The sequence below is a fragment of the Polypterus senegalus genome, chromosome 3 (assembly GCF_016835505.1).
Source record: "Polypterus senegalus isolate Bchr_013 chromosome 3, ASM1683550v1, whole genome shotgun sequence".
NCBI lineage: Eukaryota > Metazoa > Chordata > Cladistia > Polypteriformes > Polypteridae > Polypterus > Polypterus senegalus.
This window is the reverse complement of record NC_053156.1, coordinates 165834983-165856275: the sequence shown is the minus strand read 5'-3', so window position 1 is coordinate 165856275 and position 21293 is coordinate 165834983. Positions and strand designations below refer to the sequence as shown.

At 37.1% G+C, this 21293-nt stretch overlaps 1 protein-coding gene across 11 annotated transcripts in view; it reads left to right on the top strand.

Moving 5' to 3' along the window:
• Positions 1 to 253: 253 nt before the first annotated feature.
• LOC120525680 (pumilio homolog 2-like) overlaps positions 254 to 21293 on the top strand; it is a 255653-nt gene continuing 234613 nt past the window's right edge. For 9 of the 11 annotated variants that reach the window (XM_039748184.1, XM_039748189.1, XM_039748185.1 and 6 more), the window contains exons 1-2: positions 254 to 554; positions 15796 to 16214. In XM_039748184.1, coding sequence (XP_039604118.1) covers positions 15810 to 16214 — 405 coding nt within the window. In that variant the 5' untranslated portion in view covers positions 254 to 554; positions 15796 to 15809. Of the gene's footprint in view, positions 555 to 760; positions 920 to 15795; positions 16215 to 21293 lie in introns of those variants that run through there. The other 2 variants (XM_039748183.1, XM_039748192.1) reach the window with 2 other exon arrangements.

Here is a 21293-nt window from a genome sequence, read left to right as displayed (position 1 = left end):
CCGAACGCGGGTAACACTCGGAGGAAGTATGATGTAAAATATGCGCGACAACCCTCTTTATGTTAGATACAAAGTTACTGCCTTTTATTAAATCCTAGAGATAAAAGACGACGATGTCTGTGCATCAAAATAAACAGGGAGCAACCTCGTGGGGCACATACGTTAATCGCACGCTTGAACGTGAGTGGGTACTAAAAGTAGTAATCAAACGCTCCTCCTCCTCCGCTAAGCCACCTCCCCCCTGCGTCCCTCTCTCGTTTTCGCCATGTTCTCAGGGCTAGGCTATAGTGTTCGGTCCCTGACAAGAACAGAGGAGAGGCGAGGTGGAGAGGGGTGGGAGGGTTTCGGTGAAGCTTGATCACAGTGCGCCCATACACACTCATCCCAAAACATTTAACAAGATCATCAGCCATCTGTTCGGACCAGGAAATACAAAATCAAATCAGAAGCACGTACGCACCAAGTCATTCCCAGAGTCCGATTCGTACACCTATGCATATGTTTTATATAACGTAAAAGAGATTAGAACTCCTCGCCATCTGGCTGCACTACCTGTGAGTACCACCACCGCGCCTTTTTTTGTTCTTTTATTTTTATTTCGATGAATGACACGTCAGTGGGTGAGTGCTGTTAGGGATTGGGGGCGAAGTCGCTTGTTTTAATTCCTTTTGTTTGGCGACGAGGGCCTTGTGTGTAAGGCGAGGAGGGGGGCCATGTTGTTAGTGTCAGTAACTCGGCAGCGATGGTCGTGGCCTGAGCGCTCAGCACGAGTTAGCAGCTTCGCTTTGTTGTGCTTTGCCTGGAATTGATGGAGCTAACATAAAAGCTAGAGATATCCGGCCAGGTCGGGGATGTTTCTCAAGCCTAATTATAAACAGAAGGTTGTTCAGAAAGGCCGGACGGGCTGCCCTGAAGGAGTGTAGGTTTTCTTTACAGTTTGATTGCATGTACAGTTTATATTGCAAACACCATGTTTGTCTTTGACGTAAAATGTATTTGTAATGTTTACATTTTAATCAAAGAGGTGAATTTTCACAACGGACACGGGTTGTGTGTGTTATTGTATCTGTAAATAAGTGAGTGTTCAGAGTAAAAACGTGGAACGAATTTAAAGGATACACACCAAGTGATCCACATTTTTGTGGGAAATCTGGATTTAAAGTCGTGCTTAAAAAAAAAAGCGATATCTGCCGCAAACCTATAACCCGTAGATTATACAGATGAAGACAGGTATAAATACAACCAACGAGGTGGAAGTCACGTGAAGAATGGACGCGCCACTGCAAGTGCCAGCAATGATTCGCGTGGGCTTTGGGTTGCTGTGAAAGTGAGCTTCCTCATTGTACTGGCCTTCGCATTGAGGCATCCCGTGTTCTGGATAAGTTCAACCAGTAAAGAACAGATACAGTATTTGTAAGCGTTGCCAGGACAGCCTTTTAAGTATGCTGCAACCTGTTGAAAAGTTGACAGGCCTATTCAAAGGTGACAGAATAACGGCTAAACACACCTTAAACTCGCTTCTTCATCATCATTAATATTATTCCACTTTGGAACTATTGGTTTGTTATGGCCTTGCACCCGATGTTGCCCAGTTTCTACACCTCTCCTCAAATCCATGTATTGCATTAGCTGGTGTTGAGGTTGGATCAGTGTTGCATGGGATCTTTTTTGTGTCACTGTTGTGTTAGACCTTACATTTTCCGATGAGTAAAATAAACATCTCTGCCATCAATTATAGGGATACAGCACAAAGTCTTTCTAAAATATTTTTGTATATTGTTAAATTTTGCAAAGGCAATTTTAAGTTTTCAAGATTAGAATGGTCATGTTATTAGTTCTTTCAAAGGTATATGATTAGTCTTGTCATGTAGCTGGACAGAGTAATCTAGTTGGACAGTTTGTAACTGTCTTAAAAATGATTGCAAAAATGCTACTGTTGTGCAGTGCCCTTTGGTATTGGGAGGTGATATCACAATTGCTTTTTGGGAAGAAATCTATTGAGATTTGATGTTGTGAAAAATATTTTGAACATACATTAATTGCTTCAAACCCATGACCCACTGATATTGCTGAAATCTTAATTTGTTCTTTTCCGTTGATTGGCCAGTGCCTCAGATAAAAACATATCCATTTGCAGCATGTGCTGTTTTGTTTCAGATGGTTTCTAAGTTCACTGTCCTTCACAGTCAGTGAAAAATATTTAAGAGGCAGTTTAGTGTCTGCTGCATTTTACATGTTTTCCCTGAGCAGCAGCATTGTTTAGCAAGTAGATGGCACTGGGCCATGAATTTTCTGTATAATTAGGACACCCAGTGACTTTGGTTACTTATTTCGTTCTCACATGCAACAAATTGTATACGGTTGTGAAGTCATTAAGTTGCTACTGTCATTAGTTAGATTGTAAAACTTGTGGCATTAAACAAGTATGGAATGAGGCCATGCCGTCATGTTTCACAGTTAAGGTGGTTTGATTGAGACCACTTGCACTTTATTCCTTTCTCCACAGTTTCATCTTTCCATCAGTTATCTTTACCATACCTTCATCATAATATATTCGTTGTATGAAGTGGTTTATTTCTGTTTTTCTGAATTTTTTTTTTTATTTATGTTTAGTGATAGAGAATGAAAAGTATAAGCAGGTGAGATGGGTCTTGTATTTTGTGATGCTAACACCTAATACTACCCCATGCTTTTTGTTAATTTAATGTCTTGTTTTACTTTTTATTTGCTCTATATGCTACATTTACACTTGTGAGGGAGATATATGGCTGATGAGAACTTGAACAGATACAAAGTGCTATTGCTTCAAATACACTATACATATGAACATAGCAGCTCTTTGGTGAAAGTGAGAAGCAGAATATGTGTATGTGTGTATATGTATATAAAATATCTTAGTTACTGTTTTTTTTTTTTTTCTTTTGGCTTTATCCAGGACAGTTGCTCTCCAGAGGCCTCATGCATAACGTCGTGCATAGAATTCGCGCTATAACATGACATATGCACAAAAGCGGAAATGTACTTACACACAAAAAAAATCCAGATGCATAAATCTGTGCGTTCGCCAACTTCCACGTTCTTCTGCTACATAAATCCCAGTCAGCGTGGAAATTAATGCACGTGCCTGTTGTCCCGCCCCATCTCCTCCCAGAATTATGCCTCTTTGAATATATAAATCAATATAAATAGCCCTTGAGCTCAGTGTTCTATGAAAAGGCAATGGCAAAACCACGAGGAAAAATAGAACAATTTCAGCGAATACCAAGTGGAGACAAGGAAAAATGTACTACAGTATTTGTTGGTTTAAACAATGGTATAAATAAGAAAAGGAAGTTGATCAAGTGACATAACATGTCGGAGAAACTTGAAAGCTCAAGTTCACAAAGTCGCACAGTGCCGAAATAAAAAAAAGTTGTCAGATATCAAATTCGCTGTGAAAAGCCGAGTCGTAGCCTACTGTTTCATATGAAAGCTTATTAGGGTACAAAGAAAAAAAAATAGGCACACAGTGGGGAAAAAAAGCACGAAATGTCAACTTTAATCTCGCAATTTCCACTTTAATCACGTAGTTTATTTTGTCATTAACGTAGAACTAGTTTCTCAAATCCCATTGTAACTAAAGTAGCACGTTAAATGCTTTGTTTTGTATTTGATCTTCAATGTACTCTGTGTGTGAATCACTATGTGCTTCTGTGCCTAGTCTTCCTCTGACAGGACACAGAATCCATTACATTCGTAATATTACAGCTCTCTGAATAATTAAAATGCTGAGATGTATACTTGATATAATTTTCATGATGATAGGAGTCAAAGCATGTTATTAAACATGGGAACATGGTGGCGCAGTGATTGTGCGCAACCTTCGATAAAGTCATTTATTGTTATTATTATTCCTGTCCTTCCTTTTCTTTCTCCAAGTAACCAATTGCCACACAATCAGCTCTGTAATAGAAATAGACGTTAAGCCATCTGTAAGCTTATAACGGCAATTCTTCAGAACTTTTAAGGAACATTGAACTATCTTTGTAGTACATGTTTAATTATTCTATCCATCACGCTAGTCCCAGTGAAGCATACAGTGCGAGGCAGGAACAATCCATAAACGGAGCGCCAGATCTTTGCTTGCGTAGCGACACCGTGTCCTTTAATTTATTAACAATATAGATTATATAAATGAATTTAAAGTTTTATCTGTATTATATAATAAACATTTTGCTACATTTCATCTTAAAAATGATATCATATGTAAATACACGATTTATAAAGTGGCTCAGGTTGTGCAATATTATAACTGTAGTGCAAGTTTACAGTGAGGTGATTGTACAAATAAGTACAAACTGTTCTACAAGGAGCACTTGATTTATTGCGTTTAGAGCTCTTGGGATGAAACTCTTTCTGAACTGCGAGGTCCGTACAGGAAAGGTTTTGAAGCGTTTGCCGTGTGAGACGCAGCTCAAATAGGAAGCATGGCTGAGGCAGCGTATGCTTGATGCTGTATACCGATAATTCTCTTTCCGATCAGCTGCTCCAAGTGGTGCAGTGAGAGTAATATGGAAAAAGATGAATCGCTGTGGCAACCCCTAACGGGAGCAGCTGTAAGAAGAAAAAGAAGGTGCATTGAGAGTAACAACGCTAAAGAAGCAGTGGTATTTGGAATAGTTTGACCATTCTGTGGACCATTATATTGTTACAGGTTAATTACAGTCAAATGCATTAAACTAATAAACAATATGTGGTTAATTTCAGTGTATTTATAAAGCCGCGTCAGTAATGTTGATCTGAAAAAAAAAGATAAAACACATAGGAACAGTAGCACTGCTTTGACGCTGGGTGCCGCCAGTCTGCAAAACCGAGCGGAGAACTTGCATACAACAGCGTATGAGCTACCGTGGAAATGTGCATGGCTTTACGGCAAGTTTAGGTTTTATACATCACGATTTGAACGTGGAAATGTTCTTACGCAACATTTCTGTGTATGTCACCGTTTAGATATGAGGCCCCAGATCTTTTTTAACCACCGCCTGTCTTTTAGAATGAGAGCCATTCTTTTCAGATAATCCAACACTGCCTTCACTTACAGGCATATAATCTTCCATTGGTGCAGTTTTGTTACTGGTACTGAGGTGCAAAAGCTGTTATTAGTTCCGAAGTTAGTATCAGTTGAATAGTATTTTGTTTAGGCCTTCAAACCACTACATCTTTTATGCACCTACTTCCAATAGTCTGTGCACTGGATTAAATTCTCTAAACACTTTTACCACTCGCACTTTACAACCATGCACTCACCTCTGGTATGCTTCTGGCTCCTCCTCCCACCATGACCTTGGTTTTTGGGTTTCAATCTAGGTTTTCATTTCAGTATCTTTGGGTTTAATCCCATTTCACATTTGCTATCAAAACAAGATGAATGGGGTTCAAGAGCCCCAATGACAATCCTTTGCACAGATTTTTAGTCGCTATTTCCATAACAGTCAAGAAAAGCAATGCACTCATAATGAACACCTGGTACAACCGCCCCCCCGCACCCATTTAAAACCTTGTACTATGCTCATCTGTTGTCCTAACTTCTGTTTGTGCTTCTTCATACATTAATATCATTGCCGATATTTAGCCATTCATCCACAGTTAACTTTCTTAATGCCTATCTCACCACTGGTCATGGCACTCCCATCAGTTGCCTTCTACAGATTTACAAATGCACAGTAAAGCTTCTTTACCCTTGACTGATTTTCCTACGATTTTCCTAACAGCAATGATTGTATCTGTTGTTTCCTTCCCAGGCATCACATCAAAATGCATTTTGCGAACTTTCTCTTGATCCCCGATTTCTTTTCTCTAGCAGTTTTTCACAGCCAATTTTATTACCTGTTCTAAACACTTGTCTGTTCAATAAGTTTCACTCGTAGGCCCCTTTGCTTTTTTATGGAATTGGCACCCTTCTTTTTTTCCCCCCATTTCCTCATGTCACTCTAGAGCTGGTTGATATGGAGAATATTTTTTCCATGCAGAGTCCAAAACCTCACAATAATATGAAATGTAAGCGCAAAAAAGTTTTTTTTTCTTTTCAAAATGAAACAATTTCTTAATTCCTTTGCCTCAAAGAAACAACTCAAATAATTTTTCTGTGTTTTGTTTTTCATTGTGTATTTTACCTGCCTTACTTTTGTCTGTCTACCATTCAATAAATGTCTTTCTCTCTCTTTCTGTGTTTTTATAAAAAGAATGAAAAAGCTCTTGATTAATTACCACACTGCTCATAATACATGTACATGTGTATATCATACATAATATTTTATGATTTGCATCATTTTGTAATGGTTCCAAATTATGTATTTGCATATCGATGCTTTCTCTTGTCAGTAACTAATTCGTGCAGAGTCCATGTGAAATAGATGGATAAGGGATATACAGACGTGTCACATGTGGTGTGATGTGAATTAGTGGTTAGTTTAGTTAGGTGACCACAGACAAAGTATATTTAAGGCATATGTTAAGTAGGTGGAAGTGTGTTTTTCAATACATTAAGCCATGGCAGCATTACCATCATCCTCCAGCTGATTGTGTACACTTATGGTATGTAATGGAATAGTGAATACTTGATGGAAACTTGCTTAATGGGGATCTGTTTTGCCGGAGAGGCATAAGGCACGTTGCAAACGCCACACGTCCTTGGGTAGTCTCTTCGTGTGCTGCAACGTGTTTTATCTTTAGATGTTGTACTACATGAACTGACATTTGAGTAAAAGCAAACCATTTGTAAACTGCAGAGCCAACCCTGCCCATTTTTTTTTTTTTACTCTTCTTCTACTGATTTTCTGAAAGGTAATTAAAAATTTTGGTCCACAATAATGTTAATTTGGTGCAGGCACAGAACATGTGACCCAGTGAAGCTGGGACTTGATTGCAGCGTTCGCAGGTTGGATCTTGCCCTGGAAACATTGTGGAGAGTTTTAGACGAGACAGATGTGCTCGATATATAATTTTGAGTTGAATAATTGTATGCTTTGCGCGTATGGAGCTCGAGTGAATTCTCTACATTGCTACTTTCCACTCCTTTTCTGATATATTAATTGAGAGATCATTTTCCCAGTGTCCTTTGGGATCTTTGAAAGGGAGGGACTGTAAAATAATTTTATATATTGCAGAGATGGTGTCTGAGTCCTTGAGATTGAGCAATATTTTTTCCAGCATGGATGAGGGTGCAAGATGAGGAAAATCTGGAAGGTTCTATTTAACAAAGTTCCTAATTTGAAGATAGTGAAAGAAATGTGTAGCTGGAATGTTAAATTTGGAATGTAATTGTTCATAGGATGCAAAGACGTTGTCTATATAAAGATCTCTAAGCAAGTTAATCCCAAATTTTTTCCAGATATTAAAAACTGCATATGTTCGCGAAGGTTGAAATAGGTGGTTCTCTTGCAGAGGTGCCACAGATAAAACTTCTCCATCTTAAAATGCTTTCTACATTGGTTCCATATTGTAAGTGAGTGAAGTACAATTGGGTTATCTAGTATATTGCCGATAACTTGTGTTTATTGGGGCACAAAGCAGGGAATATAAAGAAGTACTGCAGGATTTTACTTCTATTGCGGACCAAGCCTGTGTATGTTCTTCTATTTGTGTCCAGGTTTTTATCGCTTGTATATTTGCTGCCCAGTAATAAAACTGGAAGTTGGGTAGAGCCATGCCGCATTCTGCCTTTTGTCTTTGTAAGGTTGCTCTTTGGATATGTGGATTTTTTGAGTTCCAAATAAATTAGGTTATTGTTGAGTCTAATTGCTTAAAAAATGATTTATTGATGTATTTTTTTTTTTTAAATAATAAGCACAACCACATGCTGAATTTCTCCTGTCTTAAGCACAAATCATTTCCACACATGGTTTCTGCTGTTTTACATTTTGACATGTAACGAAGTGGTGCTGTATTATCAGGTACAATGTAAGTCGTTCTCTTATGTAGATTTTGCCCATATCTTTTTCACATAATAACTGCTTTCTGTTACGTTTTCTGAACTTGTATTAATTTGGCACTGAAATTATTGTTTCTTGTGACGTACCTAATCACAAGTGTAGAATTTATTAATTCAGAGGATAAAAGCTAAACTGTTTTCATATCTCTTCTGTGTATTTCCAATTTCAGCTTGATTCATTAGCTTTAGTAAATGTGAAGCACAAAAAGTTACAAAGATTAGAACTCACTACTGATTAACTTGATACCTCATTGTGCTCTCAAAACATGCATAAATTCATGTATATTATTTCTGATCTAACACTAGCATTTAAGTGAATTGTCAGTAACGATAGTATTTTACTTTAATTTTGCCTTGATAGGGCAGAAATTTCATTTTTATTAATCTTGGTTAGGTTTTTAAAGAACTGTATAGTTCTTTCAATCATAAAGCCAAAAAACTGGTTTCTGTAAATCCCTGGTTGATAAGAATTTTATAATTGAGTGTTGATTAGTTGTGCATTTTCTTATTCATTATTTTGTTTTATGTATTTTGATTTTTTGCTTAATAAATAATGAGGATGAACAATATTTAGTTCATTCTCTTGCTCCAGTTTCTACTATAACACACTTAGCAGTGGTATTCTGTTCATAATTCAACAACATTAGAAGCAATGTAGTAGCAACTAGCAAGCAGCAGAAATTTTGAGTGTTCACTGCTCCACGTTCTCTATCATTATGACATTTTGTGTACCTGGAGAATGCTAGATTTTGGCTATACTAGAAATCCATCTTTGGCTGCTAATGATTGTAGAGTCTTGGGCTGACTATCTTTTCTGGATGATTGAAGGAATGGAGCTGAACTGTAACAGCAGCTTGAATGTGAAAAGAAAGGCTTTCTCTCTTCCATTAAAGAGAAACACAGAAAGGCAATTTCTGTGAATACAAGATGGCGATCTGGAAAAACCAGAATTGTACACAATGACATCTGGAATATTGTGATGTTGATTGGTTTCATCTGAAATTTGAAATTGTGAAGGCTGATTAACTTTATTTTGTGACACCCGATATATTTGTCATGTTTATTGACAAGATTATTTGCTGTTTCTTCATGTATAGTTATCTAGTCTTCATTGTGGTTAAAAACTGGTGATATTTTTAACATTTTGTGCAGCGATTGCCTTTTATTTCATGATCTGAAATATGTCTTTGATATCCCATTTTTGCACCTTTTTCTACAAGAACTTAATAAATGACATGACACAATGATACTGAATAGGTTTTTTATTGAGAAAGTAGAGTACTTTCAATTGTTAGCAGCTGAGGAAGCCCATGGCAGGCAATGAAGTCTTGGCTCTCTGACCTTCAAAATTGAACTGCACCAGCTGTAGAAAGAGAAGGGTTTTGTCCTAGGCAAGATATCATATAGTGAGCAAGTTCTTCAGATTGACCATGGGTGTGCTCCATATTGCAGTGGGACCTTTGTGCTTAAATCTCTTTCAGTTCCATTCGTTTTGGAGAGACAAAACCATTTACAAAGATCTGTGCTAACATTTTTTTTTCTTCATATTTAACTAGTCAGACACTTGTTTTCATAACTCAACCTTTATACTGATAAATTGAGAAGGTGGTTTTGGGCTTCCCCCGTTATAGGCCTAAAGTGCAGACGTATCATTCTTGTTCAAATGAAGGAGGCCTGTCTAAAGCAATGCGATTTCAGAATTTACATTTGAAAGGGGAAGCTATTAATAAAACATCACATATACGTTTAGAAACAGCAATCCAAGTCTGCAGCTAACTTGCTCCCAGTACAGAAGACAAAAAAGGAAGAGGTTACACTCAAGACCACACACATTCATAACTCTTAATTGTATACCAGTTCAGTGCAGCAAGAAAAATTGCACACAACTCTTAAAATACCTGTGTTTACTGAAAATTGGCAATGAAACTTAATAATAGTTAATGTAAAAAAAAAAAAAAAGTGTATTCTTTTACTTGCAAATTACTTTTCTCTACAACAAATCCAGCCATGACTTCACTGTACCAGCATACTAACAAATATACTTTATGGCAGCCTCTATGTTAGAATCTAAAGTGAATTCTGTGTCAGAGTTAATGTGGCATTTTTTTGTTTAAATATGCAATATACATGGTCTTAAATTATTTTAGGGGTCTAGGGTAACTATAGGAATGTCCTTCGATAAAGTGCTTTGATTTCAAGGATTCAAAGCCTGGAAGTAAGGTGCAATGTAACTATTTAACAACCAAAAGAATATTATGTTAATCTATAATTTAAAATGGTCATGTATATATATTTAAGTAATTAATTTTATATTTTGTTTTGTTGTTTCAGTGATGGTGAAAATACTATACATTTGTAAGCCTTCAAGTGCAGAATATGATCTTGATAGATGCCCACTCACCTCAAACCAACTAAAATCTTCACTTATGGTTCTAGTTGGTGGAATTGTAACAGACATTTACTGTTCTTGGTGCCAGTTTCTTCCGTCTTAGTCTCAAACCTTTTGGTATGTGCTTTTTAGCCCATCTACACAGTTTTTAAAAAAAGAATGTCCCAGCTTGCTGGGCCTCAACGGCTGCTCAATCTTTACAGTAGATTTCACCATATCTTGGATACGCAAAGAGTCTGTGATTACCTTTAACCAATATTATCAGCCAATAAATAGCACCTTGAAAAAAAGTCAGAAAAAAAACTTAAGCTGGACTGATTAACACGTGCCAGGTTCAATCACTATAGATGACCTGTGCATGGACAATCGTAACCAAATTGTACCAAGGGAGCTCGTTACCATGCAAGCTTCTATTTTAATCTCTTTCTGTGCCTAGGTGTGTGTGGGAATGTGTTGCATAGCTGCTGTGTTGTACATATGTGCTGTATGGCTTGCTAATGCACTATTCTGATGCCCAATCTGTTGTTAATATAATCTTTAGATCTTCATTAATATTTTAAAGTCTGCAGTGTATTTATTGGCTGGTTTTATCATTATTTTGGAAGCCTCAGCTTAATGCTGTTCTTTGGTAAACTGGGTTGTGTGGCATTTGAGTGAGAGGTCTGCTGCTCAGGGTGGCACCAACCTCTTGTTACAAATCATCCCTTTAAACATGAGTAGCATTTATTTTGAAATCAGTGCTTTGTTTAAAAAAAACAAAAAACAAAAAGTGTCATTCGGTCCCTTTGTTTAACATTAGTAATTCATATTGATTAGTGCACACCCATGGCAATGCAAAGGCCCCCTTTAAGATTTGGATGATGGGTTTGCCACAGGTGTACTCAGAGCATTTTTTCTAAATGCTTCTCCAATGATGTGAAAGTATCATTTCGCATCTGATTCTGTTCCATTTACTCTTGAGTCAAAGATCCCTCATAACTGTTAAATGCCCTGACCTTCTCATTGAGCAGATGGAAAATAACTCATAATTTTGATTTTACTTTTATTATAATGCTTTAAAATCCCCACTTTAACAAGCCTCATGTCAGGCAACAAGTTTTTGTTATACATTTTGACTTACCATGCTGCTGGTTTGACACCTAATGCCTAGAACAGTGAGATTAAATTGAAAATATTCAGGCCACCTTTTATTACAGTATTGCTACTGTTTGATATTTTGATACCCTTGATTCCATATGTGCTGACAGACTGTTTTTCTGTGTACTGTGGTATTAATTGTACTTGCCACTATACACTGTGCAGCAAACTCCTCCAAAAAAATAAAACAAGTCCACCTTCGATCGGCCTGCTCTTTTACTTTATTCACTATTTTTAAACTGTTGTGGTCTTACTAATTGGCTGGCCATTAGTTTTTTTGATCCTTAACAGTGAGGCATGAAAGCAGCCACAAAGGGGGGTGCAAATCCTTACAAGGCACAGTTGGCAGTATGCCTTGCTTATAATTATTTTTTTTTACTTGCTTGTGAGACTGCAAAGCATGATGCGCTTATGACAATGTTTAATGTGTAGGACCCCAGCTGTATTGTAACATGGCTTGGTACTGAGTGAACAAGTATGAGGAATGGGAAGCAGTGCTGTGGTGGAGCCCAGGTCAAATGCACTTTTTGTGAGAGTACAGGACCTGTCTTTTGGAAGAGTTGAGCAAATGTTTTTAGGGATAAGGTTGTGCTTTTGTCCCAGACAGGCTGTGCAGTTTATACTTGGACATCTGTAGTGGACAAAAACAAGATTGTGGTGCAGCTGTTTGGTATTTTGATGGCTCTTTTTTTAAACAGTTGCCCAGGTACCACAATGTTTTTTTGATGTTGATGACTACTGCAGCCATTACCAAAATAGTAAAGTATAAAAAAGCATGTACAAGTGTACCTTTAATGCTCAGAATCATCAACCTTGGCTAGACTCTATTGGAATATTAACTTATTATTAGCTTGAATATTCAAACCTTAGTTTTTTCTAATTTGACAGCCCTACTACACAATGTTAACTTTCTGATGCTGAGCAAACTGGCTTGCAAATTCCTGTGCATACCAGCCACAAGCTTGCCATCAGTGAGACTGTTTAATGCTTGGGAAAATGTAGTCACTTGTCAACATTCATGACTGAAGCCAGTAAAGTTTAACATGCTGGTTTACTTGGCAAAAAATCTGTAAAGACCGCAATGAGTAGTGAGAAGTAGAGATTTCAGAGAAACAAGTATTACTGTATGTAAGCTTCTTTTGTGTAGAATATAAATATAAGAGCTTGTTTATTCTGAACTATATCTTATAGTGGCAGCCTTTGTGAAAAAAACTTCAAAAGTTAAATTCTTGTTATCTGAACCTAAATGCTTTATTTAAATGTGCAATGTTTAGATAATTTGTGCTATATTTATATTCAGTTTCTGTTATAATATTTAATGATAATTTAATGATAACTCTGATTGTCAATTTATAAGCTAAATTCCGAATATCAGTAAATAATGTTGTATTGATTACAGGTTGTGTAATATTTAGATGCTGCTCCTGAGCCACAAGTCACAGCCTTTGTGATAACTGTACTTTGTTTGCTTGTTCTATGGCAATTTAAAAAAAAAATATATTACAAACGTCATCCTTCCATTAAAAATATTGCGCAGTTGATATTGCGATGGTATCTCATGTGGTAATGCTTCATCATGTTTTAAATTAATTAAACAGTGAATATTGAAGTGAAGTTTGACTTTAAAAAATTTTATCTCCAGGCAAATTGCAGTATCTGTCAAAAAATCACAATTAGATATTTTCCACAAATCATTCAGCCCTAGTACGTGTAACAGACATTTTTTTAATCAACTTTGACAAAAACAACGAGAGCAAGAGCATCTGTTTATTCAGTCAATTCAGTTCCTTTACAAAACCTGTTTGGGTTGCACTAACATACAGCCAATGAACTATGTTTCAATGCAATTATTTTTTTAATTCAAAGAGTGCAGGCAAAGGTAATGTGGCATATAGTCTTAAGGCAGGCATGTCAAACACACGGCCTGCAACAGAAATCTGTGCGGCCCACATGACAGATCCTAGTTAGCACTAAACTTGTACAAAATGATTACTATCGTCTGTGATTGAATCATTCTGCATCTTCAGTGTTAGTTATTGACTTTTCTTAATTCCGCCTTCTGACAAAAGTGCGTTTTCCCATGGCATTACGGTACCGGAAATGTCATCTGCTAGTATAGTTGCGGCTGCGGCGTCAGCTCTTTGATACCCCATGACACTGCCCACACCCCCAGGGGGCCTTGACGAAAGTTAATGAGCCACGACGTCGCAACTGAAGTGCTAGACTGCAGCAGCCTGGCAGGCCATACTACTGGCTGGGCTGCTGAGACTGGCCACTGGGTAGAACTGACCATCATGAGTAGTAATAACTTATATTTTCACGTAATGGAGCGGGAGAGCGACAGGTGGATCAGTCCGGTGTCCGCAGTGATGCAGGCTCCGCATCGATCTGTCATGGTGAAAAAGGAGCTGAGCCATAAGGCAAAGCTCTCTATTTACCAGTCGATCTACGTTCCTGCCCTCACCTATGGTCATAAGCTGTGGGTAGTGACCGAAAGAACGAGATCGTGAATACAAGTGGCTGAAATGAGTTTCCTCCACAGGGTGTCTGGGCTTTCCCTTAAAGATAGGGTGAGAAGCTCAGTCATCCGGGAGGAACTCGGAGTAGACCCACTGCACCTCCGTATCGAGAGGAGTTAGATGAGGTGGCTCTGGCATCTGATCAGGATGCCTCCTGGATGCCTCCCTGGTGAGGTGTTCCGGGCATGTCTAACCGGGAGGAGCCCCGGGGAAGACCCAGGACACGCTGGAGGGATTATGTCTCTCGGCTGGCTTGGGAACGCCTCAGGATTCCCCCGGAAGAGCTAAAAGTGGCCGGGGAGAGGGAAGTCTAGGCATCTCTGGTCAAGCTGCTGCTCCTGCAACCCGATCTTGGATAAGCGGAAGAGGGTGGATGGATATTTTAATGTTTTTTTGCTTTAGTTTTATGTAATTTTGTGCTAGTATTGTAACGAACAGTTAGTGCAGGGTACAGCTGAAGATCTGAAGTGGACGTGAAAAGTTTTATTTAACAAATTTTTGTGATTTTGAGTTGTAAAATTAGTGTAGGTCAGAGGGCTTTTTGCATATTGGCTTATTTTACAATATAAACTTTGAAGTAAGCTTAGTAAAGTAAAATTTGATTTTTGGAGAATTTGTTTTCCAACTTGAATTACTGAACAATGAATTCAGTGAGCGTTTTCGTGATTTCAGTTCACACGAACAGGACTTTGTGCTGTTTATGTCACCATACTCTTACAACGTTGAGAATATGCCTGAGAATATCCAAATGGAATTGATTGAATTGCAGTCAGATTCTATTCTGAAGGCAAAATGCAACAAAGTTGGTGTGCCAGGCTTGTATACTTACCTGCCACCCTCATATGTGTAGATCCGTAAGTTGGCATTGAGAGTACTGTTTATGTTCGGAAGCACTTACCTTTGTGAGCAATTGTTTTCATTAATAAAAGCTACCAAAACCCCACACCGCTCAAGACTTACTGTCGAGCATCTTTCATCCCTCATAATGGTTGTAGCTGCACAAGATTTCAAGCCTGATATTGATGAACTGGTTACTAACGAGATGCCAAGTGTCGGGACAAAAGAAATAGATATCAGACTGTAAGACTCCTATATAAGGACCTAGCTAAGAGAAGATTGTATGGAAATAAATTGCTTTTCTTTAAACTTTAAGTGTTACACTTTTTCCAGTTTTCAGTATTGGAAAGAAAGCTACAGTAACTTTGTATAAGAGTATAATAGTATTTGTTACAGTGTGGCCCGCTGATGCACGTATGGCAGTCGAAGCGGCCCACCAATGGTAGTGAGTTTGACATGCCTGGTCTAAGGATTTATGTTCATTATCTGTGGTGTCGCTGCTTTTGGTAATATGATTAACAATTTGTGGTATTCAGTGAGTGGTTTGAGTGTTTGAGTATGGCATTGGGTGTACTGGATCTGCATACTGTTTCAAAAGCTTGATATTTATAATGTGCTTGTTCTCATTTAATAATTCAGTAATACAAGATCTGAACATGAAGTCCAGAAGTTAACTAATGCATGTTTGTGATTTGCTTTGATAAGTTTTTTTTTTTATTATGGCAGTGATATGGTGTGTGCTATCTTCTATCATAATACTATGGTACAGGCTATGCCCAAAATAGTTTGCTGTTTATTTTCCAGTCTAATGGTCAACTTACTTATGCTTTTCTATTTGGTATTGGTAGATAGTGTTCAGTTATCAACTTTTGAGCTGTTTGTGTTTAGAAACAAGATCAAGTGTACTGTTTCTTGCTTTACTTTTTTTGTTTTTTTCTTTTCAGATTTTTTTCGTGGAATGAGCCTTCCATGTGTCATATTAGGCATGAATGAAGTGATCTGGCAGGAGACCCGAATGATGCATGCAAATGGCTCTCAGGATACTAGTGATGTCAGCATGGCTGGAGTTCCAACTGGTAGTGTTGTTGGTGCAGGTAGTGGGCCTGGCCCCAGCCCTGGGTCTGGCCCTAGCCCTGGAACAGGTGTTACATCTCTTTCACAAGCACTAGGTGGAGATTCAAGTTTACATCTCATGCCTCCAACTGCAATGACAAATGTACCAGGAATGCAACCAGCTCTTAGTGGTCGCTCCCAGGATGATGCAACTGTGGGCTACTTCTTCCAGAGGCAGGCTGGAGAGCAATTAGGTGGTTACAGCAACAAACATCGCTGGCCAACGGGAGATACCATTCATGTAGATCAGGTAGTAAAAATTTACTTCATAAATAGGTGAAGGATAACAATTTCTCAGTATTGCACTTTTTAGGAATTTTGTGGCTTTATTTATTCAAAGTGAAGTCAGTAAAGTCACATTTCATGGAGTCAAAGCTCTATACCCTAAAGCCAAATATATTTTTCTTGAATAATGATTTTTTTTTTTTTTTTTCAGGAATTTTTTTTTATTCTTTTTACAGCTAAACAGTATACTCAGTAACTGTATATAGTGTAATCTTAAATACCTTAATATCAAATTCTATATCTCAGTCCTAAATCATGATACATTAACTGCCATTTAACAAAAATGGTTGGTTAGGAATATTGTACCCTAGTTTGTAATTGTGTGCTTTAATTACTAGTTAATGTTATGTATATTAGTACTATTAAGTTAGCCCAAAAGTAAGGCTTGAATATTAAGATTATAAATACTATTAAAATATTAACATATTAATATATATAATTAATATATTAAAATATATGTGAACATAAGTTAACATCTGTTGGTCTTGCATGTATGCTTGTGTGTGTGTGTGTGTTTTTTTTTTTAATTCTTTATGGTAACAGAGGCAACAGCAAGAGCAAAAGCTTACCCATCTAAACAGGAAAAATTATAACGGTAATTGTTTTGGAAATGTACCAGCTATGAAAATCTCACAAAGGTGCCCCATATAAAATTGAAGCATCTGCGTAGCCATCTTGTATTGGGCTGTAAAATCATGCATGAAAAACAACTTGAATCCTTATGAGCAACTTGTGCTGGCACTGTATTTCATAATGTTATTCATAATTTTACTTTTTTTTTTAGTTTGCATTGCACTCATTTACTGGTGAATGAGTACTGCTGCCTGGAAACCAAAGCAACACTTGGAAATACAGTCCTTTACAAAAAATGTGATTCACTGTGCATACAAAAAAAAGTTAACTGGGTTCACACAACACTACCTCAAATGCACATATAAAGCCCAGCCAAAATTTCCCATATTTGGTTAAACTCGCTAACTGCAGTCATTTTATTTTCTGCCATCTATGCAGTTTTGTGGTGTTTGCTGCCATGTGAGGTCGTATAGATCAAATTGATCTACATATTTCATGAATTGCCTTAAGAAGTGTTCAACTTAAAAGTCGGTCGTCCTTAAAAGGCGGGTCAGCCTATTGTAGACTCATTTCTGAGTTTTTAAACAAACATGTTGTAGTGTGGTCTTTTCCAAAAAGTAACAGAAGGCACTCAACTAAGTGGGGTCACTTTTCTCCTTTGCGAATGCAGTAAAAATTTTCTAAAGGTGGCCAGAATATTTTTTAATTGCACCTCCTTATTTTAGGTATTTTGTATCAAACCAGCAGCCTCTTAGGACTGAGACTCTGTGTGGCAACAACATGTTGGCTGAAGTAGTCAAGTGCATTGATGACACTGAAAAAGTTTTTATAAGTTTATAAGTTTTATAATAATAAAGGAAAATCAGCATAATAACATTTATTTTCTGTCTGCATTAATTGGAGCACCTTAGCATGCAACAATATTAAAGGATCTGGGATTTAAGTGTAGATGGGGGAAATGTGTATAAAAGTCTGCTCTTGGTACACTAGTAGATACAAAACAAAAAAGGCAGTGGGTTAGGAAAAACTATCTTAAACTATGTTGTGAAGAGTGTTGCGGTAACTTTTCTTCATTAAGATAAAAAGCTAACCATTCAAAATTAGAAAAAGGCTGATCGTGGAAGTGATGTGCAAAATCACATCAGAGATAGGAGCTACCAAATATGGGCCATGCTTCACTTATCTTTAAAGTCCTAGCTTGGGTATGTCCTTTCTGGCCCATTTTTGGGAATTGGTACCTAAATTCTAATGATGATATATTGAAATTGGTGTCCCCTGTTTATTAATGAGTCCATTACTGTACTGTTGGGTCTGTTGGCCTAGTTTTGCTTCTGTGTCGGCATTTTAGTACTCTTGAATAATGAATGGTTACATATTTTGGTTCACTTTTTCTTGGGGTGAAAGTGTAGTTGTTGGGCTTGGAAATAAAAGGAGCAGTTTGTAACCAGATTTTTTGTGTATTAGGGTGTCACTTTTCACATCCTTCTAATGCATTTTTATGGGCTGGCAGTATACAGTTAATGACAGTTTTGTCAGAGATTAGATGGGGTGAGTCTTTGTTTTAATATTCAGGTATAGTTGTGCAAACAGACCTATTAAATGAGTCCTTTTTGTATCAAGTCTTTTTTTACTTTCTCGGATACGAAGTATAGGGAAAGTATTGGAATCCTCCAAAAATTTCATTTCGAGATCATTTTAGACCTCCTTGAGTCCAAAAAATACAATTTTTGGAATTTGTCTATGTGTTTTGTATGCTTGTATGTAAATGTGATAACTTGAAAACGCTTTCACTTAGGTCAACCAAATTTTGCATACAAATATTAGGTACAAAACGTAGATTTCTGTCAAGTTTTGGGCTATTTCTGCTAACCGGAAGTGTTACTTTACCTTTTGTTCATGCAACTGCAGAGTCCGATTTATTCAACTTTACTTTTATAATGATTGTTCAATATATTATTGACTAGCAAAATACCCGCGCTTCGCAGTGGAGAAGTAGTGTGTTAAAGAAGTAATGAAAAAGAAAACATTTTAATAATAACGTAACATGATTGGCAATGTAATTGTGTTGTCATTGTCATGAGTGTTGCTGGCATATATACACATTATATATATATATATATAAATATATATATATATATATATATATATATATATATATACATATATACATATATATACACATATATATACACATATATATATATATATATACACATATATATATATATACATGTATATATACACATATATATATATATACATATATATATATATATATATATATATATATAGCAGAATACCAAGGCTTCAGTAAGAAGTAGTGTGTAATTGTTAGATTGTTAATGTAATTGTTTTGTCATTGATATGAGTGTTGTTCTCATATCTATCTATCTATCTATCTATCTGTGTATATATATATATATATATATATATATATATATATATATATATATATACCCGCGCTTGGCAGTGGAGAAGTAGTGTGTTAAAGAAGTTATGAAAAAGAAAAGGAAACATTTTAAAAATAATGTAACATGATTGTCAAAGTAATTGTTTTGTGTATTTGCGGCAGCGTCACAAAGTTTTTTCGCCTAGCTGCATCAGAAAATGTACCACGACGCCTGACACGCCTCCTTTTTACTGTTTTCTCACAGCTTGGATTGCTGCTGTCATATATATACACAAACACACACACATACATGCATGCATGCATACATACATACATGCATATATATATATATATATATATATATATATATATATATATATATATATACACATACATATCTTCATATCTACATATCTATATACATATCTACATATACACACATACAGTGGTGTGAAAAACTATTTGCCCCCTTCCTGATTTCTTATTCTTTTGCATGTTTGTCACACAAAATGTTTCTGATCATCAAACACATTTAACCATTAGTCAAATATAACACAAGTAAACACAAAATGCAGTTTTTAAATGATGGTTTTTATTATTTAGGGAGAAAATAAATCCAAACCTACATGGCCCTGTGTGAAAAAGTAATTGCCCCCTTGTTAAAAATAACCTAACTGTGGTGGATCACACCTGAGTTAAATTTCCGTAGCCACCCCCAGGCCTGATTACTGCCACACCTGTTTCAATCAAGAAATCACTTAAATAAGAGCTGCCTGACACAGAGAAGTAGACCAAAAGCACCTCCAAAGCTAGACATCATGCCAAGATCCAAAGAAATTCAGGAACAAATGAGAACAGAAGTAATTGAGATCTATCAGTCTGGTGAAGGTTATAAAGCCATTTCTAAAGCTTTGGGACTCCAGCGAACCACAGTGAGAGCCATTATCCACAAATGGCAAAAACATGGAACAGTGGTGAACCTTCCCAGGAGTGGCCGGCCGACTAAAATTACCCCAAGAGCGCAGAGACGACTCATCCGAGAGGTCACAAAAGACCCCAGGACAACGTCTAAAGAACTGCAGGCCTCACTTGCTTCAATTAAGGTCAGTGTTCACGACTCCACCATAAGAAAGAGACTGGGCAAAAACGGCCTGCATGGCAGATTTCCAAGACGCAAACCACTGTTAAGCAAAAGAACATTAGGGCTCGTCTCAATTTTGCTAAGAAACATCTCAATGATTGCCAAGACTTTTGGGAAAATACCTTGTGGACTGATGAGACAAAAGTTGAACTTTTTGGAAGGCAAATGTCCCGTTACATCTGGCGTAAAAGGAACACAGCATTTCAGAAAAGAACATCATACCAACAGTAAAATATGGTGGTGGTAGTGTGATGGTCTGGGGTTGTTTTGCTGCTTCAGGACCTGGAAGGCTTGCTGTGATAGATGGAACCATGAATTCTACTGTCTACCAAAAAATCCTGAAGGAGAATGTCCACCCATCTGTTCGTCAACTCAAGCTGAAGCGATCTTGGGTGCTGCAACAGGACAATGACCCAAAACACACCAGCAAATCCACCTCTGAATGGCTGAAGAAAAACAAAATGAAGTCTTTGGAGTGGCCTAGTCAAAGTCCTGACCTGATTCCAATTGAGATGCTATGGCATGACCTTAAAAAGGCGGTTCATGCTAGGAAACCCTCAAATAAAGCTGAATTACAACAATTCTGCAAAGATGAGTGGGCCAAAATTCCTCCAGAGCTGTAAAGGACTCATTGCAAGTTATCGCAAACGCTTGATTGCAGTTATTGCTGCTAAGGGTGGCCCAACCAGTTATTAGGTTCAGGGGGCAATTACATTTTCACACAGGGCCATGTAGGTTTGGATTTTTTTCTCCCTAAATAATAAAACCATCATTTAAAAACTGCATTTTGTGTTTACTTGTGTTATATTTGACTAATGGTTAAATGTGTTTGATGATCAGAAACATTTTGTGTGACAAACATGCAAAAGAATAAGAAATCAGGAAGGGGGCAAATAGTTTTTCACACCACTGTGTGTGTGTGTGTATATATATATATATAT